The sequence below is a fragment of the Coloeus monedula genome, assembly GCF_965178545.1.
Source record: "Coloeus monedula genome assembly, chromosome: 2".
Taxonomy (NCBI): domain Eukaryota; kingdom Metazoa; phylum Chordata; class Aves; order Passeriformes; family Corvidae; genus Coloeus; species Coloeus monedula.
The window spans coordinates 69,676,803-69,702,834 of record NC_138782.1 but is presented as its reverse complement, the minus strand read 5'-3'; the positions used below and the strand labels follow the sequence as shown (position 1 = coordinate 69,702,834).

At 39.0% G+C, this 26,032-nt stretch overlaps 1 protein-coding gene across 2 annotated transcripts in view; it reads right to left on the bottom strand.

Annotated features, from left to right (window-relative positions):
* CEP85L (centrosomal protein 85L) overlaps nt 1-26,032 on the bottom strand; it is a 106,341-nt gene that overhangs the window by 61,909 nt on the left and 18,400 nt on the right. The window contains exons 1-2 of one of the 2 annotated variants that reach the window (XM_082302877.1): nt 8,390-8,452; nt 530-1,296 (exon numbers count right to left, since the gene is read on the bottom strand). In XM_082302877.1, the coding sequence (XP_082159003.1) occupies nt 530-1,222 (693 nt within the window). In that variant the 5' untranslated portion in view covers nt 1,223-1,296; nt 8,390-8,452. Of the gene's footprint in view, nt 1-529; nt 1,297-8,389; nt 8,453-26,032 lie in introns of those variants that run through there. The other variant, XM_082302876.1, reaches the window with a different exon arrangement.

The following is a 26,032-nucleotide window of genomic DNA, read 5'->3' as shown; positions in this document are numbered from 1 at the left end:
GATTTGTTGGCTACTGTTAGTTGATTTTAGTTTGTTAAAAAAGAAGCATTAATACTAAACTGAATTCAGTTTTTAAGTGCTAGGCATAATGAGACTGAATATTCATTCATCCTTGCAGTACACAAAAGTCATTCTTGTTTTCCTGAATGTATAAATGCAGCATCTGTGTAAGCTCATTCAGATCAAAATACATTCATATTTCCCCCACTATGCAGTTACTCTAAAACTAATGAAAAGGCTACTTGATGAGCCTCTTCCCACAGCCAGCTTCAGATAAAGATGTTAGTCCCATGCGGACAGGCACAATGAATCAGAGTAAACTGTAAGCAGACAGCAGAAATAAAAGAAAACCCAACAAACAACTACTACTGAGAAACAAGCAGCAACATACCCAATCAAAGCTTAAAAATACCATCACCTGGTTAGGAGGACCTGTTCCCTTTCCTGTTTCATTAAAAACTGCCTGTTACTCCTCAGGTATAACACAGGATGCCACATGATGGCAGCAAACACCAAGCTTTAGGCTTACCTGCACAGGCTGGTCACCTGCTACTCTGAAGTCTTCAAGCTGCTGCATGTGCCACGCAGCCACGCCATAGGGCTCCTCAGCAGGCCTGCAGTCCAGGGGATTTGCCCGTAACTGCTCCTTGAGCCACATCTGAGTCCTCACTGCCGGCTGTATGGGAGCTCCGCTCACAGCCTGCTGTCCCAGCGTCGCGTATCTCTGGCCAAAAGCTTCACAGCCGCCTGCCATAGGTTTGCTTTCAGGTAAGGCACTGTAGGTCAAGTCTAAGGCATGTCTCCTACTTGGGGAATCTGAAACAAAGTCATCTTTGCTGCACGTTTCAAATTTGTATTTGCAGTCCAGGAGAGAGGATCGTTTTTTCCCCATTTCTTTGTCCTCAATTTTTAGCAACTCCATGCTGTCATGCAAACAACTTGGCCCATTTGTCCTTAATTGAGGTGGCACGGTTTTGTCCGTACCAGCCCTGTATTCCACTGAATGACTACTTCCATCTTGGCTGAAGTTATTTGGTGAGCTGAGTTTAGACAAGGAGGACCATTTTCTTACAGGTCTTGTATCTTTCATGTCAAGAGAATTGTCCAGGGCTCCCTGATTTCTGCCTCCTCCTGACCGCACAAAGCTTGTACTCCATTTTGAGCCATCAGACTTGAAAGCTTCCCTGTGTTTGGAAAGTGAAGAGCTGGCACTAGACAGCATCACATGGGCAGTGGGAATAGAAACCAGTGATCGGCTGGGCTTAAATGATGATGTACCACTTGAAGTTGAATGATCTGTGAAGAGAAATTTATCACATAAATAAGTACAACACTGAGCTCATTAACATTCATTCAGATAGGATAAAATATCAAATTCAAGGTGAAATTCAAAATGGAAGGAAAGAGGTTTCTTGACAAAATAGGGCTTTCTAGACCATTCTAAACCATGAGAATGGAAACTAATTAAAGTGAGAGATTTTTAAGTATCTTTTGTTCAGGTGTCATGATTACAAAAAGAAAAGTGCACTAAGCACGGGAAACAGCAGCTCCAGATAGAATTCTCAGCCTGTGAGCCAAAGAAACCATTGCTCATTTCCCAGCTTTAAGCTGCCAGGCTGGATTTCTCACCCACCCCACATAATACTAAGGAGCTTCTATACCACAAATGGTAGAGGTGTTCAGGAGCCCCAAGACTGGTTCCTCTTCCATCACCCCTCTTCTCCTTTTTTAAAGGCAAAACAATTCAATAAATGCACTTTGTAAAATGGCAGTGCTGGAGACAAGCCAGTTTAATAATGGTCACTTGGACAGAGTTACTCATCCCTTCTGGATCTCACCAATTTCCAAGTATGCTTCCTGCGCTGTGTTTGACTGGGAAGGAGTTAATTTCCTCCACAGTAGCTGATATGGGGCTATGTTTTGGATTTGTTCTGGAGACTGTGTTGGTGATTTAGGGATATTTTAGCGCCTGCTGAGCAGTCCTTACACATAGTCAAGGTCTTTTCTGCTTCTCACCTTCTCACCCCACCACACCAGCAAAGGTGCCGGAGGTGCACAAGGAGCTGGGAGGGGACACAGCTGGAAGAGCTGACCCCAAGTGACCAGATGGATATTCCATATCCTATGGAACCATGCTCAGCAATAAAACTACGGGGAAGGTTGGTTTGGGGGGCTGCTGCTCAGGCAACAGTCAGCTGGTGGTAAGCAACTGTTCTCATTTGCAGCCTTTCTTGCTTCTTATTTCTCTACTACTTTCCTTACAATTTTTTTCTTCTTTTCAATTATTAAACTGTTTTTACCTCAACCCATGAGTTTTTTCACTTTTACACTTCCAATTCTTCTCCCCATCCCACCAGGCATGGGGGCAGGAGGAGTGAGTGTCTGTATACTTACACACCCAAATACGACACCACAGAGAAAATGTGTATCAGTTTATAAAATCTTTCCCAAGTCAAAATATCAAGAACAGAGAAATCAGGAAGATGATATTCAGGAAGGAACAGCAGAACAAAGATATGAGAGGAAAAGGAGAGATTACTGGGGACTGGCTGAGAGCTCTCACACACCCACCAACATGTGCTTAGCATCACAGGCTGTGGGCAACCAGAAATAAACACCTAATTCTCTCATTAGAGGATCAGCTCCCACCAAGTCAGGTTCATGGCAGACAGACAGAATGAAATTGCCCTAATTAAAAGATTCTTTTAGTCTCCCTTTTGCCAAAAAGCAAGACAGATACATTCTTCCTATTTCTTCTATGCTAACCTAGAGAGAACCTCTTTCTTTGAGATTTGTCAGCTACTATATGAATTCATACTGTGATAATTTAAAAGTAAAAAAAAAATTGCTCTACAAGTACAACTGGCATAACCAGTTCGATGGCTACACTAGGTTAATGTGATTTGGTGAAAGCCAGTACACATTATTATTAATTAAGCATACTGTGAAAGCACGTATTTGACTCAATATACCACACCATAGAGAGGAAGAGAGCTTCCAACGGCGCAACAACTTTCAAAAATGGTAGCACTTCTTTTTCCATGTATCCAAATAAAAATATCCTTACCTGCAACTTGAATATTCCTCCCTATTTGGGATCAGACTTCCTTCACTTTTTGCACTTGTAGCCCAATACAAATTAATACAGTCCTACAGTCACACTCTTCATGAGAAAAATGCATTATAGCCCACAAAAGAATAAACAGTTCCTTGATTGATACCTATTTATTACATAGTTAATGCCAGGACTCCTAGAAAGGCAGCAAATCTTGCTGAAGCCCTCCTGCCTCCCAATGAGTCCTTGCCTCACCACGTACCCTCTCGTTTCAGTGCATAAGCTCACACCACACAGTTTCTTGCTTCTACCCAGCTGCCTACTTTCGTGGTAGTTACAGAACATCACTCTCTGTAAGACTTGGCAGAACTGTCAGTGCTGGTTGAAGTGGACCAACAGTTTAACCCTATTTATAGGGTGCTGATGGCGGCCAGAGAACACATTCAGGGGCTGTCCTGTGCAAGGCCAGGAGTGGGACTTCAACAATCCTTGTGGGTCCCTTCCAACTCAGGATACTCTCTGATTCTATGATAAAGTTAAATGGACCAGCTTGCTACCTGATTAATCATGCTGCTACTTTATGTGGAGGTAACATTTTTTGCATGCAAGACAAAAGACCTTCCTTCCTCCCTGCACTCCTTCCTTAAAAATTCTATACTGCAGAGAGAATCATTTCAATTGGCTGTTCTGTCTTGATATTGCTCAAGAGGTGGGACATGTTACAGAGGAAGACAGAAGGCCACACAACCCATTTCAAGCAGATGGAATCACAGTCTTCTGACCAAACACAACAGTGCCCACAGATATTGCAACAGCAGAGGTGGTGACACTGCAGCACTATTCATTTCCAAATTGTGATATGTCCACCACATGTAACCTATTTGCCTGTGCCAGGTACAGTATCGGCTTCTTTCAGCTCTGCCTCCTGTCTTCTCTCATGGCACATCAGACACTTGCATCAGAAGCCACTACAAATTGGGTACATCTGGCTATGCTGTGTAGCAGGGGTTGCAGCTTCCAGTCCAGCCCTGCTATGGAAATAAAGATACATGGCCACCTCTGTCTGAGGATGTCAAAGCTGTGACAAGAAAGCAAGAAAGGTATGTGACCTGATGGAGCTGGAGTCTCAAACATATATATCATGAGATGGAAAGTGCAGGTTGGAGTCCTGCTTTTGGAGAATATGCAGCAGAAGAGCAGGAAGAGACTCCTGCTCTTCCCTCCTACCTTCTCAGATAAAAGCAGGGATGGAAATGCACAGCAGAAAGAAATGCATCTCCTCATGTACAGGTAACTCCTTATCTTGATGCTGCTGGCTTTGTAACACTCAAGAAAACTAACTTTTGTATTGAGCCTTACCTAGAAGCTGAATCTGACACAGCACAAAGTCAGTCCAGCAGCAGACCCAGGCCTTTTTATAGCCGAAGAAAATAAGAATATATTAGAATTCAAAAAGAACTGATCTATGTTTTAGGCTATGCAGATTTCTAGGACTAGATATGTTACATCTGCAAGAGAAAGGAGAAAGAAATCCTCTACACATGTATCTATAAAACTTAATAAAATATATATAGTACTATGTAATACAGCATTTTCAGTCTAAAATACTGACTTAATGTTACCCATACATGATCTTCAAACAAAAATTAAAAGCACTAATAATTGTAAATGCATTATCTCCTTCATTTATTAGAGTTATTAACATGTGGTATATTTTTATTTTTCCATTTTCTACTCTAAATTTAATTAAATTAAAAATTAATTAGTTTTTAGTTAAGATTTAAACTTCTTTTCCTCACTTCCAATTCTAAACTCTTCCATCAGATTTGAATTTGGAATGCCACTTATATCCAAGTACAGCTGATGGATGTCTCTAATAATTTGTCTCAAAGAGAAACACAGTAATTTTGGCTTCAAATTGTCCTAATTAGTCTTCCCATTAACGCTCACTGAAACATATGAGAAAATTCACACATTTTCTTAGAGCATATTGCTTAAGTCTGCCTTGCCTGCAGGCTCAGCTGGAGAGAGAACCAGTCTGCAATTCAGAAACATCCCTCAACACAAAAAGCAGGAAATTTGTAGATTTCATTGAAAACAGGAGAGAATACAGAAAGCATCATGAAACTTAAGAGACATTACTTCTTCTGTAGACACAGGAATAAGCTCCATCTGGCCAAATCCTGCCAAAGACTACTTTATTCAAGCAGCAGGTTTTTCCCTTCCATACAGGCAGGGGTAAGCAAATGCCAGTTTAGAACTGAAAGCACTCTCTCTTTGGGATTACTTGGGGTATACTTCACTCATCTGGTATTTATCTGAAGATTACAAACACTCTTAGACATGGCTTGTGTGTCTCCAGAGTCTTTCAAAGCTTAAAACTGGTCTCATTATTGAAAACCGAACGAGACAGGAGGATAAAAAAGTAGCTAGATGGTACTGGTTTTCCTTTCAGCAAAAGTAGGATTATATGACAAATTTTTCTTTTCAATTATCCTAATAACTTTTTTTGGGGCCCACCACAAAACTCCCTGGAGTACTTTTCTAACAGGCATGACATTTTAATACCTGATCCAGTACTTCCAAAGCCACATAAATAAGAGAATTGAAATATGCTATTTTAGAAACGCATTACAAGATTTCTACCACATAACAGGAGCAGATGGAATAAAAAACTGAAGAACATTTCATATGGCTTTCTTAGCATCTTGTGTTAAACTTCTGAAATATTTAATTACTGCTTATCTGGCATAGAAAATAATGTAATAGAGTCAATTTTGGTCTTAATAAAAAAACTAATCACAAAGAGAAAGCACACCAGGCACTTTCTTCTGAAGGAGGGGTAGGAGAAAGAAACTCTTCAATATAAAGTTAATGACCACCTCCTACTCATTTGCATTTTCCTGTTCTATGCTTTTTAAATTACTGAAAGAAAAACCCCTGAAGTAATTTCTCAGGCCAGACACACCAGCCTCATTCAGCTACTTAAAATCCTTATCTGTTGCCCAACAGTCAGTCAAAACACACAAGTCAGAAAAGGTTCACTGTAACCCTAAACAACTTCTTAAGCTGCAAAATGAAAACAGTGCTATGAGAGCTCCCATCTAAGATATACTTCTGCATGGGACAAATTCTTCACTGGTCCCAATAAGATATTATCAAACAGGAGCAGAGTAATCAGCCAATATAGTTACCCAATATTAATCAAAACCAAAATGCATTTGATACATGTGTTTATGGGATGCACATTCACCTAATGCCATTGAAAACAGAGAACCTTCCTCGTGTGAAGGACTTTGAAATTTGATATTTTATCCAGGGTATAATTAGAATGCCCTGATCATGGAGAGAAACACCAGTATTAAAAACAGCTGACCTTCTCTTCCTGTCCTCCCTTCCCGCCCACCCCCCAAAACACTAACATAGTTTATCCCAGTCCAGGAAAAGAAACTAAATTGTTCTTATTAACTAAGCAGAAGGTAAACAGGGGATGTCAAGCCTCCATTATATGCATTTAAGGTCTTGAATCTCGCTGCAGTTTAGTGAACAAAAGCTCTGACATTCATTATATGATGTCCGTTCCTCTGAACTGTTCTGTAGCTCTTAACTGCATGGACCCCAGCAACAAGCCACAGACAATTCCAGCATTCAACACAAGACTGAAGGGGCCATGAGTCTTCCATCTACCACACAAGCATGTGGCTGCTTCCCAGAAATCTCCAAAACAGTGGCTTTCAACAACAGAAGTGTCTGACTCTCCTGGGAGTTGGTTGAAACATAGTAGGATGATGTACCATGACAGCAGTATTGATGCTACATGTGTGTTGCTCCCTGCCTACCTATTCATAGACTGGACCAGCCTTAATGCAGCAGAGATAATCAGATGAGCCAAATGAGACATTTCAAAGTGGTCAGGCAGGAGGACAGTCCTAGCAAAAAGCCCTAAGCACACTGACTCATCATTCTCTGGAAGCAAAAGCATGCCTTTCCAGGGTGCAGCAGCAGTCACAGGAATGGTTGGGGCTTGGTTGGTTTGTTGGGGGTTTTTTGGTACTGTCCAGATTCCTCACCATTCTTTTTACAAGCCCTCTTCATATTCCTTCAAGTTTACTATGCCAAAATAGGAGGTGAATGAAGGAAGGAAATCTCTGCAAATAACTCTTTTCCAAAGGATAAATAAGAACACGCATCAGAGAAGGCTGTGGCAGAAGCACAGAAGGAAGCTCTGCAGACACAGCAGAGAACTGGTCAGACACTTAACAAGTTTTGTATGAGAAAGAATTCTTAAATATTGCTTGTTTATAAAATTCTGTGTTTGAACAAAAAGGAACTATAAAAGAATAACAAAAAACTTACTAGAGGCAAAACAATACTAACTAATGCTAATTTAAAATAATATTAAATACTAAAATACTTACTGCCAGTAAACTGAGATGGTGGTGTCACATCTATGCCTTCAAAGCAGAAACAGTCATGTGGTATTCAGAAGCAAGTCCAATTAATGTCAATTGGAAAAAAGAAGGAAGTTCACTGCCTTCCACCATCACCATCACTGTACTGCCAGTATCAATCAGAACTCTTTTACATAAGATGTGGATTGCAAACTCCAAGTCAGTTCTACTTTGTTTCACATTAATTGTGTGAGATTTTCCGTTATCTACTGCATTGCACACCAAATGAATGCAAGTTCTACCTAAAACCTCGCTAGGTTTAGAAGTTGAAGGAATTAAAAAACTATATAATTCACAAAGAATTTGAACAGTATGACACTGAATAATATGAATGGGAACTTACAAGGTTGCAGCTGAGACAGGATTTCAAAAATGTGAAGCAATTTTGTTGCTTTTAGCACTTTCCTTCAGGTCAAATACTGGTAAAGCTACTATCCCTGTGCAGTGCTACTGCAGAGAGATGGAAGAAGGAATAAATGATAGGAGAGCCTCACAGGCGTCCTACAATGTAGAGAAATCAAAAAATACTACAAGGCAACTTTAAAGGACTTTTAGTAAGTAGAGCAGAAAGACATGCTAGTAAAAGCTGCACACATAAGTACCAGGATGGCATAGACACTTATGCAAGGAAAGAAACGCAGAGGTAACACTGAGTTCCAGCAAATGGCAAACAGCTTCTTAGACATCCTTACGAACAAAAGGAATGCTACATACATATGAACATACTTGAACAGAAACTTGCCAAACATACCCCATCTAATTTACTAAAGACCTGGCCACTTGGTATCCATCTTCATTATCCTCCTCCTCTATGGCTCATGAACTTAACATTTCCCCCATTTGTGATTTCTCATTCTTTTCCATACCCTTCAGGCAAACATACCTTCTCCCTTGTTTGCTAGAGAGGTGATAAGGTAGCAACAATCCTACTCAGACAAGTAATGAGGACAACAGTGTCCATCTGCAAATAATATGAAAAAAGAGGAAGGGGGAAACAAGTATATTCGAAAGTTTATTAAAGCTTAACACAGAAACTGTCATTGAATACAACAAAATTATACCTCTTTACTGAGCAAAGGAAAAGTATTTACTCAAAGAAAATTACTCGTATTTCCCTATTTTCACATTATTCACATCCTGTTTTCAGCTTACCATGGGAAAGGTTGTCTTGATTCACTTAGATTTACCTGAAAATTCAGTATTTTCCCTAGAAAACAGTACTGACAAGGAACACACACTCTAGGAGCTACTACTTAAGTTTTAGTATTTCTGGTACTGAAATAGTCTTTCACAAGTCTGCTCTTTGACCAAGTCTCATGAGGTCACAGCCAACACTCACCAGCTTTGATTTATTTAAAGAGTGCTATCCCATGCTTGAGAGGTCATCCCTGTGCATTAACATCAGGTCCCCACCACGCCTTCTGAGACAGCAGACCTGGCAAAAACCTCAGTAGTGAAGTTCTTAAGATTCTAGCAGCAAGAACACACAACTCAGTGACACAGTGGGCCACACCTTCACATGAACTCACCTTAGCACTACGAATCAATCTCTGCGTTCCACATCCCATTTCAAGTGCCAAATTCTTAATTCCATCACTTGTCATCTAACTTAAGATGCAATCTGAGCATCTTCCCAGAAAATTGCACAGGAGCGATCAAACCACAATCAGTGCCAAAACGAAGCACACAGAGATCATACATTTTCTTTTTTGATCATGCATGATCAGTTAAAAAACCATTACACACGAGACAAGCTCTGTAGAAAGTGTTAGTTTTCTCCTATGTGCCACTGCAGCCAGATCTGAGGCCAAAGTTCCCAATACTAACTGAAGTTAAAAATACATTTGGTAGAATGACCTGTCATCCAAAACACTCCTTGTTAAAAGTTCACACATTCCCTTGAAATATATAGCTGGGTTTTTTTGTGCAAGAAAATACTGGGTAAAATGATCCCCATTTTGCTTTAAAAAAATTTCTTTAAACTAGCTGTTTGGCAGTATCAATTATTATAAGACTCAATAAAATTTTACATGTATTTCAACTAACAAAGCTTAACAGAAACGTTTAACAGTACTTTGTTTTTTGCAACAGTTGACTTCAAGGAGACTGCACCAAGGCAGTGCAACAATTTTTGATAGGGGAAAACAAATACAAACTCCACAAACAGAAAAAGGCAAGTACACGTGAGTGGTACAGTAAACCTGAGGTCCTAATACTCATTAGGTATATACATGCAGAGAGGAAAAAGAAAACCCCCATGCCCCCAACATATCAGATACACACCAAGTATATGTGTTCTGCCCAAGGGATCTTAGCCTAACTGATATTTTAGGACACAAAAAAAGAGTACTGCCTATTAATATTTCTGTGAAGTGCCAATTTACCCAGCAATATCTAGGCTAATAATACTCAGATGGGGAATCCGCAACTCCAAAAGAGAAGCGTCTTCGAAAAAATTTAGTAACTTCTACTCTTGAGCCAGATCTGGGTCAACTTAGCTCACTCACATGAAACCCAGATTCAGAACATGATGTAACAGGGGACTGTAAAGGAAAGTAGCAGTGTATAGAGGTGGGATGCTGCCACTCCAAAATGAAGTCAGACATCGGTCCTGTGCAACAAGGGCAGCTCTAATGAACAGACACACAGTTGAAAAAGCAGCAGGCAAAACTTGTTTTACAGGAAAAGATTATTCAGCAGAGAAAAAAAAAATCACAGCAAAGTCAACTACTGCAAGATTCTATTCTTATTTTCCTTCCTCTACTCAGTTATTCCAGATGCCAATGTTAGAGAAATCTGAAAGTACAGATTCATTAAAAGAACAAGCGACAAATACAATACCATGGGATATTTAACTGAAGCAGAAAATATTTCACAGATTTTATCTGAGCAAATAGTCTAAAGTAAACAGCAGGTAAGCCCAAGAGCAAATTTTTACTCCATATCAGTCACTGAAAAAAAGTTATTTATGACTGCTATTGGTCCAAGCTTGCAATGGCCATCTGCTAAACTAATCTATAAAGAAAAAGGCTAACCTAACTTACACAAAAATCTCTTTAGATGAGAAAACTGAGCATGTTAAGATAGAAGTATGTCTTAAAAGAATGAACTCATTTTTACCAGAATACAATAAACCTTTTGATTTTATATTTTGCCTCTTTAACCAAGGATATCACAAACCCACAGCCAAACATAATAGCGATTTCTAGAAGTACAACAGAACAAAGAATGCTCTGAACAACCATTTTCAAAAAGTTAAACTTTCCCAGCAGTAAGTGCCACACACACAAAAAAATGCCCCATCCTCAGTACAGCACCTGAGAGAAAACTGTGCTACAGGATGTTCACAGGCTGCTGTGGAGTACATGTGAGTTACATGCAGCTGGCCACCACAAAATAGACAAAAACATTATGCATGCAATATGGATGCTCTATGCAAAAGAGCACAAGCCAAGCAGAAGAGGAATTTGTATCCCACAGCATCTATCTTCTCCAGCCATCTAGAGCTATTTTTAAGAAACAGTTACATAACTAAGTAGAACAATTTTTAGATTAATGGGCTCTATTTTCACCCCCCCAGATAAGAGGATAAAGCAATATTCCAGAACAGCAGTCACGCAAACATGCAACTTGATTTCGTTGAAATAAAAGTATGAGTGAGAACCTATACTGCCACAGGGAATTTCTTTTGTGGTTGGTTGTCTCATTTTTCACGAGTCTAGATCTTAACTTGCATTTGCCCTTTTATGAAGGTCATCTACAGCTTCCAATTCCATTTTCCAACAACAAGCACTTAACAGTGAAGACATGAAGAAATCAAATATCCCCCCAGGACCTTCTTTAAAAGTAATGGCTAAAGGGGAAAAATACTCTGGATGTCACAATGTATCTGTTCTCCTTCCCTTCTGTATCTGCAAGATACCAATACCCACGCCACAAATACCATCTACTTCAAGAGCCTCCAGATACCCCCTCTCGATGGCACTACTTTTTCATCCCCAGCTAGGAATGAAAAAAAACTGGAGTAACTTAACCCATCACAACAGAAATCCATCCCTGCCCTCCAGAGGGGGATAATTCAAGGTATTTTTGTTCTCTGTAAGAGAACACCCAGTACCAGGTACATACCTACCCCTTCCTATACCAAGACAAATGCAAGTTGTGCTTTCTCAGTCTCCACAGGAAACTTATTTGTTTTATCCCAACTCTAACCTACCTCTGTTGCCATCTCCTACAACAGGATTCCCTGATTAGCTAGGCTGACACCTTTCAGCAGCAAAACTACCTCACCTAAGACATGAAGGGCAAAGGACGTGCACGTGAAGACGCACACAAGGAGAGTTAAGAGATCCCCTCTAACACAAGGGGCCAGAGCAAAACCTGAGCGCTCCCAGAGAGCACGGTCATTTCAGAGAGTTAAAACTCCGTGGCTGACCAAGGTGTGTATCAATACCTCACATTTTCTTCATAACTACAGGTAGAAACAGAGCCCTCAATTCAATGTCAAGTAACTTTAGAAGGTTAAATCCCACTTTCAAGGAGACTGGAGTTTCTGGCTGTGTTTTTGAGATAATTATCAACTAATGACAGTTTAATCCCTGTTCCTACTAAGACTGTCTTTATATTGAAATAAATCATTAAAAATAATTTAATACTAAAATATTTAGATTCAACTGGTACCTGTTCTGCACACCACAGAGCAGTGGATCTCTTGGCTCACAGCCCACCAGGAATAGCTCTAACAGGACCAGCACCCTCCAGTTTTACGCCAGGCTATGCAAGTGGGAAAGACAGAACATGCCTCCATTTTTTCTCCCAGTCTCACACTTCAACCTCATTTCTTCCACTGGTCTCCCCCAGCTGAGTCTTGCACATAGTAGTCATCCCCCTCACTTACTTCTGTATTCTCACTTTGGGACCTCCAGCCTGAATCCATAATCATAGAACAGAATCACTGAAGATGGAAAAGACCTTCAAGATCATTGAGTCCAACCATTAACCTGGCACTACCAAGTCCCACACTAAAACCATGGCCTCAAGCACCACATCTGCATGTTATCTTTTGAAAACCTCCCGGGATGGTGACTCAAACACTTCCCGGGGCAGTCTGTTCCAATATTTGACAGCCCTTTAACTGGTAACTCTTCCAAGTATCACACAGACTTCTGTACAATTAGAACACATGTACATTACCCAGATGGAAAAAGAAATCCTTTTACAGGCAGCAGCAGGTGCTGTGGGCAGTCACAGCAGCGAGGCTGCCATGGGCCCAGTGAGGCAGGATACTGCTTGATGGCTTCCACTGCTTCACAGCAAGACTGTCCCTGTCTGACTCCTTCCTCCTGCTGCAGACCAAGGTCAGGCCAGGTCGCCAAGCGCAGCCAGCCTGCCTTGCTGCAGCACTGCCACTGCTGCGCACCTCTGGGAAGCACTTAATGGGCGACAAGCAATTTACTTAATACACTTTGGGAAGGCCCATATCAAGCAGTAATCCCTTCCAAGGGCCAGAAATCATCCCCAGCAATCCCAAAAATTCAACTGTTGCCTCAAGAATAACTTAACTCACTGGGATGAAGTCTCTCCCCTTCAGATGCTGCTCCCCAAATGGTAAGAGATGGTAATATGTTAACAGTAGCTAATATTCAACTGGAGTAGGTCTGCTGCAGACCTAGCAGCCTACATAATTACTTAACAAGATCTGGGAAAAACCACAATATTTAAATACAATATTGGAAAAAAAAGAAAACAAAAAGAAAACAAATGTTAGTAAAACCCCATGAAGTAAATACAGAAAGAAGTAAAATACAATGTTGCCAAAGTAGCTTTAGCACTCTATTTTCTAACATTTATATTCTTAGCTTTGCTACTCTACCCTTTATTTACCATACAATAATCTCACCTTCCCTTAAAGTTTCTTGGACACATCAGAGGGCTTTGATAACAAATTAACAGCCTACTCCACATGTAGGTCACCATCTGGAACCCAGCTCAGGTCACAGAGGATTAACTTTAAATTGGATTTTAGCACAGCTCTATATCCTACAGAAGAAGTCACTTTTTATACTCGAAAAATTAAGCGTCATTATCTGCACTTTCCAAATGAAGAACAGGAGACAAACTCTTACAACAACTAGCCTAATGTCACTTAGTAAACTTTACCTGCTTCCTCCCACTGCTCTTTACACTAAGCAGTACTGGCTACCCTGGTTACCTTTTTAAATTTCACAAATTCAAGAAAAACTTTGTAGTTATAAAATCAGGGGAAAGGAGGATAAGACCCACATGGAATCCTCAGCATTTTCCTATAGCAACGTTCCTACTACTAACAGAAATATTTCTGAAAGCAACAGCAGCAACAAGAAGATATGGAAGAGTTACTGGATTCCATCCCACAAAACTCATTACAGGATAATAAACAGATGTGGAAAGCCCTTTGCTTTTGTGCACCATCTGGCTTTCACCATTTTGACTCCAACTTTTAACATTATCTTTTTCAGGCACACTTGTGGAGCCATGATACTAAGACTATTAATAACATAGAGTTGTTCCAATTCTAATACACAATTTACCTACAACACAAAACAAAGGAGAGGCATTCACAGTTCTGTACTGCCCATAAACAAGTCGTCTTCCAGGACCCCCAACCTTCACACACTCTGAGGACTTAATTGCAGAGGTTTTTTGGAGGACAGTTAATAGTTTGAGCAAATGTGAAATATTACACAGGTAAAATTAGGAGTGTTAATTCTGAGGGTGTATTTAGAACCAAATCTCACACTCCTTGGAGGATTTCTGTATTGTAAAAAACAAGCCTCCACTCCAGAAGGGAATATTACTTCCTTATATGTCCACCATCAAAGAAGCTGTGAAGGACAGTTTTAAAGGCTGGAGGAAAAAAACCCCAAACTTCATGCACACATTAATTCTTAGGAGTGTTTTTTTCACCTGCTAGCAGTTTGTCTGTAACATAATGACAGTTACACACTATTAAAATGAACCTGTATGTCACTTTCTTTTAGAAGTATCTTGAAAATTAAAGGTCATTTGTGCCCTTTGACAAGACTGGCTGAAAGATCTGATTTTAACTATAACCAATGCTTAAATAAGCTGAGACTGAATCAGGAGAGAAATGCATAATGACCAGTAGAGTCTTTTATCCCAGCTTTCCTAATGAAAACACTTAGCTTTGTAAATAATTTCTAAAATAAATTTTTAAAAAATTAACAGCAGTTTAGAATTTCCCCATTCTTTCACTGGCAATCCATTTCTAAAGTTGTTTTTTCTCCCCCACTTCCTATGCCAGAGAAAAGATAGAGTTTAGTGCCCAGACATTACAAGTCTAGAAAAATGTTATGATTAGCACACTAATTAAATGAAAGCAATAAATCCAACTAAATCATAAAAGCAAGAAAATGTAAGTAATTTATTATGAAAAATGCTTTAACAGAATGTTTCTCATCCTGAAAGACCAGAAGTTCCTTTGCCAAATTGTATATATGTCAGGCACCATTTGGTCCACTGAATTCATTCTCCCTGGAATGAAACACACTCGCTATGAATTATATCAGCAGCCACAGATTAAAGGACTTGATCTACTGCAGATAACAGAACCCTAACCCAACTCCAACTTGCATATGTGAGATGATTTCTGTAGTCATTTAAGAAACAACATGCTAAAGTATTCAAAACAAAAAGAAGACACTACACACAAAAAGAAGTCCTTCCTAGGTGCAAGTTTCGGGATTTGATCACCATAATTCTAGAAATCAATGTGGCATCTCAATTCCCAACAGTAAGATTTACCTGGCACCTGAACGGGATGCTGGTTCACTGCCAACACACCTCCCTGAATAGCCACAGAATCTCCAGCGCTATTGCACACAGCCCATCATGCTTACACAAAGCATAACACATGACATAAAAACTGTGGTTATTTTAAGTGCTACTACCTGCATTGCCACCTGGTTTTAGACTTTATTTCAACAGAAGAGTGGTTCACTGTTTATAGACAACAAGCTTGAACACAATCAATCTGAATTACATTTTCCTTCAAAGGGTTTAGTGATCATTTCTCTCTGCTCCCCAGGAAAATTGGAAGACAGAGTTTGTATGTCCTTTTTGTTTTCTGATGTGCACAGTTAAAAGTACAGAGCAAGAGGTGGGAGAGCAGAAAATGTTTCAATTGCTGACTTTGATAATGGAAAGAATTTAGTGTTTATAAATTTATTTCCAGTTGTTGGCTCACACATTTGGGTATTTATAGTGCTTATCACTATGGCATCCAAGCACATTAGCAGTGCTCTGATCCCCACAAAAAAAAACCAAAACAAAACAAAATTGTTTCTTCTCCACTCTCCAGCCTATTAAGAAACACCTCAGTTAAGGTACTACTAGAACAGCACATTCCAGAAATTAAAAACAGAACTCTTTTCAAAAGGTAGACTCAATTTCAGATCTTATTTTTTGATTGGAACAAACATGGACCAAACAAAGTCTGTCATAAAAGTTGGTGCGGTAAACTTGAGAGACCCGATCTCTGGCTCTGAAATTAAGTCAGTTCCATAACAACTAGCTCAGAAAGTCTGAATTGCATACTTACAGAAAGCATTTGAATTTTTAAAAAAATTAAAAAATTAAATCTGTCTAATTATGTTAATAGCTGAAGTCATCTTCCACCCCAGAGAAACACAAGACAGCAATTTTGTGCAATGCGGTATCCACAGTGTTCTTCGGGGTTACCCAATAGCACCAGTAAATCCCTAACATAGCAAACTGTAATGGCATTCAGCCCACATCCTAGCTACCAGGATGAAATCTGAAACTCTGCAAAGGGTAGCAATTTTAGAAGCTACACACAGATCTTCACATCCCCACTCAAGTGGCGCAAGGTTATTGATGTGCTTCAGCTTCAGAAGAGAGGTCAACACAAATGATTTTCCATAATCAAAACTACCATGCTTCACCTTGCACAGAATATTTTTATAACCACACACTGCTAAATTCCTTTTTGCATCTTGGGCTAACACTTACAGGCAAGTTAGACATGATTACAATATTGAAGCAGTGGAAAGAACTGTATCAATAACAATTATAAACACTGAATGCAAGAACAGCTTCTTAACAGAAGAATCATAATATCTCTATTTACCCTATCTTTTGTAATGCACTTTATTTTTATTTTAATTTATATTCTCAGTTATTAAGGCCAAAAACACTAATGATGTTGGACAAACAAGCATGGTAACTGTTGTGTGTGTACATATATATATAGAGAGAGAGATATCCACATAGAAACTCTTGTATAATGCATATGAATAAATCTGTTTATATAAGCACGTGTAATAAAATAAACTGATTTAACCAGCCTTACAAATCAGCAAGCTTCAGAAGAAAAGGAAAAAAAAAGAATCCATGCTTCTCCAAGTCTGGTATCAGACTTCTGAAACACAGAACTCCATGTACATCCTGCTCCATCAAGTCCCACACTTACTTCTCAACAGCTGGAATAACACCCACCCATGTAAGCACCAATCTAATTAACATTCTTTAATTTTTACAGTAAATTAAGGGTATACTATTCTCATGGGAGTACAGTACTCCCAGAACCATTTAAACATGAACTTCTGGCAGTAAGCCACATGTATTATTAATTCTACTAGACTATGCTACCTGCCAGAACTAACTAAAGTAAATATTCATATATAGCCATAATATTCCTACCTACTTTCAAATTCCCATTTCATTCCAAAACTTTAGAAGTATATAATTAATAGACTCTGAATTTTTCACATTCCTCACCTCCTTCCAAAAGAATCCATTACAATTTCCATTACGGATTAAATAAATGCTAATTTCCATTAAAAAATTAAATTCTACTCATGGGTAAACACAAACCTTCAATTTTTGTTATGCACTCATCATGTCTACACATATACCACATCCTTGTATTCCACAAGAGTCTGGTTACATCACTTACTGGTATCAGTCTTAACATGTACAAAAACAATACAACTATCCCAGACCTCATTTCAAAAAGGAAAGCAAGGAAAAAAAATCATCAGGAACAGAAGGAAGAAAATACTACTGCACTATCTCATAAAGATATTCTAAGAGCTGAAATACTACCAGTATAAATCATGGACTGTTCCTTCTCTTATTTATATAACATACTGCTCTTTTTAAGTGAAGACCCAAGGGCTACAAGAATTGAGCCATTTGGAACAGCAGAAGTTACAGACTCTAAACCAGGAAATTTGGCCAGAATGACCTTTTTTTTGGGGGAGTGGGGGGGAACGGACGACAGGGACTGACACTGAAATAATAGAAAAGCAACAAACTGGAGCAGTTGTGTACGTAAAACTAACCCATTTGGACCTCCTGTACTGAAGTCCTCTGTCACGCTCTCTTCAGTGTCAACTAGTAAGATCATGTGAGTACCTGATCAAGGTGAGAAAGATTTCATGTAAAGGCCTGAATGTGGAAAGCATATCTATCCTGTGGGCTGCTTGAAGTCAAACTTGTTTTCCCCCCTCTTCTCCCTGAACTCCACTAGGAGAGAGAAGATGGAGGAGTAACGAGATCTGAAAAGGAATACTGAACCTGGGGACATCAACATCAATTGAAAGGAGTGAGAAAGTAACCTAAGATCCCATTCAGACCATGTGTTCCAGGGAGAGCACGCTTCCAATTTTACAGAAGCCATGAATCATTTTACCCAGAACCTTTCAGAAGCTGTATTAGACAACAGACATCCAAGCAACTGCCGCAAAAAATTGAGTTATTTTCACAGAATCAGAGAATGGCTTGGGTTTAAAGGGCCTCAAAGATGATCTTGTTCCAACCCCTCTGAAGTGTGTTTTCTTCACATGGGATTTTTTTTGATCATGAGCATTTTTTCTCCTCGTCTAAATAGGGCAAAATAGTAAAAAGCAAAAATTCTGCACATCTTATTTGAATTCCCAACAGTCGCTAAAATTTTTTCAACGAGACTTCTTTTGGCTATTAAGATTTCTCTAACACATGAGGAGAACCACAACCCCATTATGGATGCCCTAGCGAATCCAATTCCCTTTCTATGTACTCTGAACATATTTTTAGTTCAATTTTCTAGCTGAGCTAATTAGAATTAAAACCTTGCCATCACTCTCAACAGCAAAGTATGAGTGCATGCAGATGGCTGATGCAATGAGAAAGAAAGGGGTACTTTTAACCATATCACCTCTCTAAAGAATTCTTACTCCAGGAATACCTCTCACCCTGTTAAAAAGTGTTTGTTTCTTTAGAATTTATGTAAGATAGAACAATAAACTACAATCCTGTCCCAAATCTCTAGGTGATCCTACAGAATAAAATTTACAAACAGGAAAACTGAAAACCTCTTGCCACTTCATACAATAAATGTCATTGTTTACATCAACCAAGAAAGACTATTCTATTTTTGAAAATACAAAATATTTTTAGCCTTTGGCACGGATAGAGTAATCCCTGATGGAAAAAGGTTGTGCCACTAAGAGTTTATCATAATTATACAACTTAAGAAAAATACACATAATACAGTCTTCTGATTCACTGACATCAAGACTAAAATCATCCTGTATGCTTAAGAATAGCAGCCCAAACACAGGGACACATTCAATGCAAGATGTTTAAACTCTGTTTTATAGCCTTCAGACTTGCCAAAACCTACAGCAGATAATACAAAGTAGTACACAGTTTTGGCCAGAAAAAAACCCCAAAACGGTAACAACCCACTCCCACTCCACCACGCCCGCCCCCCCCCCTCCTTCCCCCCAAAAATACATAAATGTCAGGTAGTTAAATTAGTTAAATTTATTTACCACACTGTTCCTGGTAGTAGCAGACAAAATAAGGGCCAACAATAGAAAAACTACAGCTTGGTAGGTTCAGGCTGGACATCAGAGAAAAATCCTTCACAAGGACATCTTATTATAACACTGGAACAGGTTATTCAAAGAGGTTGAGGTACCTGGGAAGGTTTTCAAGAATCAGCAAGACAAAGTCAGGGCTGACCTGGTCTCGTGTCGGTGATGATCCTGCTCTGAGCATAGGGCTGGAAACAGAGACCTCCTGCAGTCTTTTCCAAACCACATTTCTATACCTCAATAGCATGAAAATACCCAGCACAAATTCTTTCTCAAAGAGGCTAAAATTCTTATTAATTTTGCATTAAAAACATCTGAACTAAACTATTTGCTTCCTATCTTCCCATGAGCTAGGCAGTGCCATTTAAATTACCAAGTATGAGTTGAGTTGCAAGGAGCCAACCTACAACCAGGTAGAATTTGACACTAGCATTCAGGACCGGGTGTGTCATTTATTTAAGAGATGACTGCCATGTCACACCTGTATTATTATCTGGCAAGATGAAAGCAAATTTTTTTCCACTTCCATCCCGTTTTCAGGGCCATACCGCCAAAGGCAGTATACTGTGATCTCAAAATGGGAATGTAATTTCTTCTGGGACACTAAGCTCATTGGGAAAAAAACCCCAGGAACCTCTGCAATCCACTCAATTTGTTAGCAACATCCTAATATAAACTTTCTGTTCAATGCTGTAAGAGTTTAAAAAAAAATAATCCAGTCATATTGAGCAACAAGGCACAAATTGTAATGTAAGAACAGTTAACAAGAAGGGAGATACTAATTTATGTTTATGTAATTCAGAAATGTAATTAATTCCTTGCAAACATATTTCATTGTTACCACTTTTTCTATACAAGGGTTAAGCACCAGGAAGAACAGCAGCACAGAGAACAGGGAAGAGAAGAGTGTGCAATTCCTGAACATCACAGGAATTCTGGAAACTAGCTAGGGAGAAATTGATGCAAAATTAGAAAAGTTACTCCTGTATATTTTCTGGTTTTCATTGTTATTACAAAAAACTCAGAAAAAGCTGCAAAGAGGACTGATGTCAGAGACATTTTTTGCATTAGAGGTAATAGAACACTGCATTTTTTCCTGCCAATCATCTTTCTGCCTTTAAGGACAGACTTAATTTTATTCCTACATAGACACCTATGTTGCCTTCTGGGTTTTTTCTGATCTTGCTACTTAATAGACATTTTAAAAACAATATACACATACACAGAAAATACTGTTTAGATGTATATAAACAACATTTCCTACTTAGGATGCCTCAGAAGTGTTTTTCTGCAGAAAAAGCTTGAGTATTCACTACAGAGCTATTCGTTGCATAAGTTGTATTTACTTATATAAGCCGAATTAGGCATAAACTTTTTTAACCTATTGTACAGGATAACTATACCAGAAGAACATGCTCCAGGGGCAAAGAAGTGACCTCTCTGTAGCTGACAACACTTCTACAAGGCTGACTTTCACAACTGCTGCTGACACAAATGCAGTCATTGTCATAGCAAAATCTTAGCTTTCAGCCCTCTAAGAGGAAGGAAACAAAAACCCCAAGAGATTTCTTTTACCATGTTTCACATTGGGAAAAACACACACCAGTTTTCCTTCTAAATTTGATGGGGTAAGAAGCATTTAAGATGGTAAAAAGGAAAAAAAAAAAGCACAGGTATAAAAATAACCTTTGCTTTTAAAAAAAACCAATCACACTTCTCCAAGGAATTTAACATATCAAAAGCAACAAACTTGCACATAATTCTGCCTGAAAAAAACAGGCCAGCTATTAACAACTACCACTCAAGTCAGGTTACTGCAAACAAATACCCCATGAGCACACAGGCAAGCGTTTTTGAGCCTTTATCCCCTTGCCCCTCCATTACCAGTCCCCACTATTCAAACTGTTTCATTATACCCCAAACCTGGGCTAACTAATCAGACTTGTCATTTGCTGAGTATTTCTCACTTCCTCTTACAGATACCTAATTCCCCTAACGTGAAGAAAGTCAGAGATGAAGGAAGTGAGATGGAGTAACCATGCTTCATGCACAAGTGGTCTCTGCACATTGTTCTTCCTCTCTGCTGCTTTTATACTGCCAAAACTGATGTTAAAACTCCATGTGACTTATCACAGAAGCTCACAGAAACACAAGCAAAGCCCTGAAAAAGGTTCTCTGTAACAGTGAGCTTTTATGTTCTACTTCAAAGGGTACTTTTACAGAAATTACTTATTATCAGTACACTGAAATCATGGCTAAAATAAAGGATGACATTAAATACATTAACTGGACTTTACACTAAAAGAAAGTTTAATCTGTGCGTACATTATAGTAGAAACAGGTCTGCTGAGTAATGACTAACAGCAAAGTATAAGCCCTCCAGAAATGGGTAGTCTTGTAACACTGTTAAAAAACCAGTTTTACAAACTTTTCTAGGGGGAATATAACCAGTCTTCTCTGTCAAGCCCCAGGCTAGAACTCCAGGCAGTAGCAACAAGTTTTTTCTGGCTACAAAGAACTTGCAGCCTATATCCCAAATGCCTACAGTCTGTCACTAAGTGCACTATTCTGTCCATAGTGGAAAGGATTAAAAATTAGTCCTGTGATTTCTTCAGATAAGGCTGCAAAGGCTACTTGAATACATACATTAAGTACTGACTAGCTACAGAATGTTTCTGGTGTTCACAGAAAAAGTCTAAGGCTACAACTGTTCCTCTCCATTGCTCTTCTGAAACTGATCTCACTCCTGCTCCCCTTGAGCTACAGAGCTGCTGAATGCAGGCCAGAGAGTTTTCTTTGACATTATAGTAGCAAGGAAAAGTGAAAAGTCCTCCCTGAAATCCCACAACAAAGAATGCATAATGATTGGCATGCCCAGGTCTCATTACATTAACCTAAATATAGGTGAGATAATTGTATGACGTTCCTTGTTTTCCCATCAGAATGCCAGATACCTACCACCAAAAATACAGGTAACAGGACATTAAAAACAACTACCTGATATTTCACCTAAGCATGATGCAAATGACATGGAAAAAGAGGCAGAAATTGTAGTGGCCGGGAGAGAGGTAATTTCCTTCACAGCAGCCCCTATGGTGCTGTGTTTTGGTAACATAGCACTGTCTCAGCTTTTGCTGAGAAGCACTTACACAGCACCACGGCCACTGCCACCCCAGTGAGGGGTGCACAAGAGGTTGGGAGAGGACACAGCTGGGACAGCTGACCTGAAATACCAAAGAGATTCCATACTATATAATGTCATGCTCAGCAATGAAACTGAGGGGCAGGTTTTTTCCAAAGTATTTCTTGCTCAGAGACTGGCTGGGCATCAGTCTCCTGATGGTGCTTTTACATCACAACGTTCATTTGCTTTTTTTTTTCATTATTAAACTGTCTTTATCTCAACCCTGAAGTTTGGGGTTTTTTTTCTTGTTTTTTGCTCTTCTGATCCTCTCCCCCATCCCACCATCCTATACATTCTGGTACAACTCAATGACATAGCTCCAAAATATGTATGACAGAAATAACTTTTTGCACAGTAACCAAGTGAATGCCACTAAATTCTAAGTAAGCAGTACTTATTTTCACTGAGTTATTTCCAATTAGAACAACAGAAGTAATTTTTCTGAAAAACAACTACTGATGTTAGCTGAAGGCAAAATGCACCAAGTTCACTGTGCAGAACACTCCCACTAGCCAGAGGAAAATCCTGCTGGCATTTTTTTTATGTGAGGAAAACTGAGCATACTGTGAGGGCTTGTTCCTACGGAGAAACTATCACAAAAGAAGGCAAAGCATGAAGTTAAAGCAGCAGCTGTTTCTCTCTGCATAACATTCATATATGAAACTAGTAAGTGCCTTTAGTTTAGTTCAAGCCAGCTTCAAATTCAGAGTACCCAAGTTCACACAGAGTACGTCACTGTCACTTGAAGCAATTTTTCCATCTTATTTTAGTGGAAAATTATTAGTATAATTCTTTCCTAATCGTTAAATCCTGGGAATAGTCTACTAGAATCTGAAATAGCACTTTTTTTTTTTTTTAATCCTAAAACCCCCCAAAAATAAACAGCCAAACTCTAAGCATTAATATTTATATTCCCATCACCTATACAGACACTTCATTCTAGCAAGCAATGGTAATATCACTTACAAGGACTAGAGTCTAACACAGGCTTAAGTGAAGTGCACATTTCTGATTGTCAGGGTAGATAATATCCAAGGAACACAGTAACTCTGACTCACAGAGGGCTGGACACTTCTTCATAACATGAGACTTGGCAAGCACAGAGGAAGGAAACAAGGAAAAATGCCTCAAAGATAATCATTTTCTACCCTCCAAATAATCAAGTTACTTCACCAAATATATGCCAATACTTGCCAGGATCCAAGGGCATAGAGATTAACCTCAACTCAATTAAGATCAAGAACTTCCCTGAACATAAATCATCTTCCAAAATCACAGAACACAGCAGACAGTGACCACTGCCAGCAATCAAGATCTAGGATCCTTGTGCTATTGCACTTTTGTGATACCCAAACTGACGGGACAATCTACATGCTTGACCTACACATTGTGAGTTCCGTTATCTCTAGCGGCAGAAGAAAACCCCTCAAGATACTTCATAATTAGGTTTTGCCTCCTGAAATTCTGTTCAGCCTTTCACAGTATTGAATAGTTATATTTATTAACTTTTCTGTTTCTCCTTAATAAAAAAAAAAAAAAAAAAAAAAAAAGGGCGCTAGAATACCATGCTTGGGACCTGCTGGAAGAAAGAGTGCTTAAAACAGCAAAACCAAATAACTTTGATGCTGGCTTTACCATGTTCCCAATTCAGTTCAATTCAACTGAAGTAATCAGGGTTTTTTAATCCCTTAAAAAGAAAATACATTCCCTTAAAAATGGTAGGCAAGAGACTACTCTGGGTCTCATAGCATTAAAACAAGTTTCTATTCTATCAGCTAAATGTTCCAGAGAAGTTGTAGGAGGATTGTTAAAAAAGGAGGTTTATTAAAGTAAACTAGCAGAACATCAACTCCTAAAAAAGTAACTCTGATTCTCTGCATCCAATCTCTCTCTTCCATTCTATGAATTTTCACGCCATTAATTTGCAACCAGAAATGTTAAATCATGAACTGCATGTCAAAATAAGGGAGAAAGATCTGCTTTATAAGGCACTTTCTGCTGCACAACAAGTTTATCTGATGAAGCAAATTGTTTTGGTCTGCAAGAATCATGGGCCTTGTATCTTACCACATCAGTATCTAGTTCTTGTCCCTCCTGTCCAAGAGGCAAAACTCAGAATATGCTCAATGGAAAGAGCTCTTCTGGCATCTACCGACCATTTAATTTCTGCCAAGTCCCTGATTCTGTAATTAGGTAACCCAAATAAAAACAGTCTCAAAAACACTTAAAATATACACTTCATATTTCTTCTGTAAGTGGCACTGAAAGAATAGTTATACAGAGGTATCACAATGGTAATTACAAATGAAGTCCAAAAGCTCATGTGAATCCAGAACAACTTACTAACAGGAAACAAATAAAAACCCCAAACACATTAACTGTAGTTTAAACAGAGATAAAACACCTTTTAATCTTTAAGAGCACTCTGAATCGAGTGTCAGATCTACCCAAACTAGCATCCCCACATTTAGGGTTTATGAACTTCTCTCCTCAGCTCCCACAGTGCACATCAACATCGTGCAATTTCAACAGTGAAACTCCACTGCTTATTTCATTTCCTCATTTTCCTGCCTTTGCACAACATAATATACAATCAATTGTACACATTTTAACATAAACGGTTTCTTTCTCCTGTCTTTGTCAAAGCCCATCTCCCCTCCAAATCACGCAGGTTTGAGTCAAACACTGGAGGTACTTGTCACTATTCTTTAAACCCTGCATTTTCAAAAAGAATGAATGCTCCTGAAATTAGTACAAGTAAGAAGATGAATTTGAAAGAACATTTAAGATAGGACGAAAAAATTCCAGTAAAAATATATTTTAAGTGCACCTGAGGTCCATTTCCTGCATAAGTGTATTTACTAGCAACTACATATCTGTACAAACAAACTCAGGTGCAATCTTCACAATTAAAGGAGATGTTAATGGTAATTCTTAAATTAAGTTTTTAATTTTTTGTGGGCATAATAGAAAGGAAATAGCAAGGCCACAATTCATTCTCTGAGCATTGTTAAGAAGTGTAATAATCTGCCAACTTGTGAAAAAATTCCCCTCTGAAAAATCCCCAGGAGCTTCTTCCCAAGCACCACATTGAGAGCAGATGGCCAGCATCAAGTCTGCAATTACCAGTCTGGCCTGACAGTCCCACAGATGACAGTGATACTCTTTTCTTTTTGTGGATGTGTCGAGGGGTCAGCTTGATAGATGCAGACAACTTGGGACCACAGGCAATGACCTCTTCCAGTAAAAATATACACATACAGTCAATTTCCAAGCCTGTCATACAATTACTCATTAATCTTCGTTTCACCATTAGGTTTCCCTTTTTTCTTTAACACTGTCTTTTCTGCCACTTAAAAGTTTTTCAAACAAGGTGGCAGGAAATGCATAACATTGAGGATACAGTAGAACTGGCCATTGTCAAGCACTGCCGAAGACAAACGTCATGAACTATCTGTTG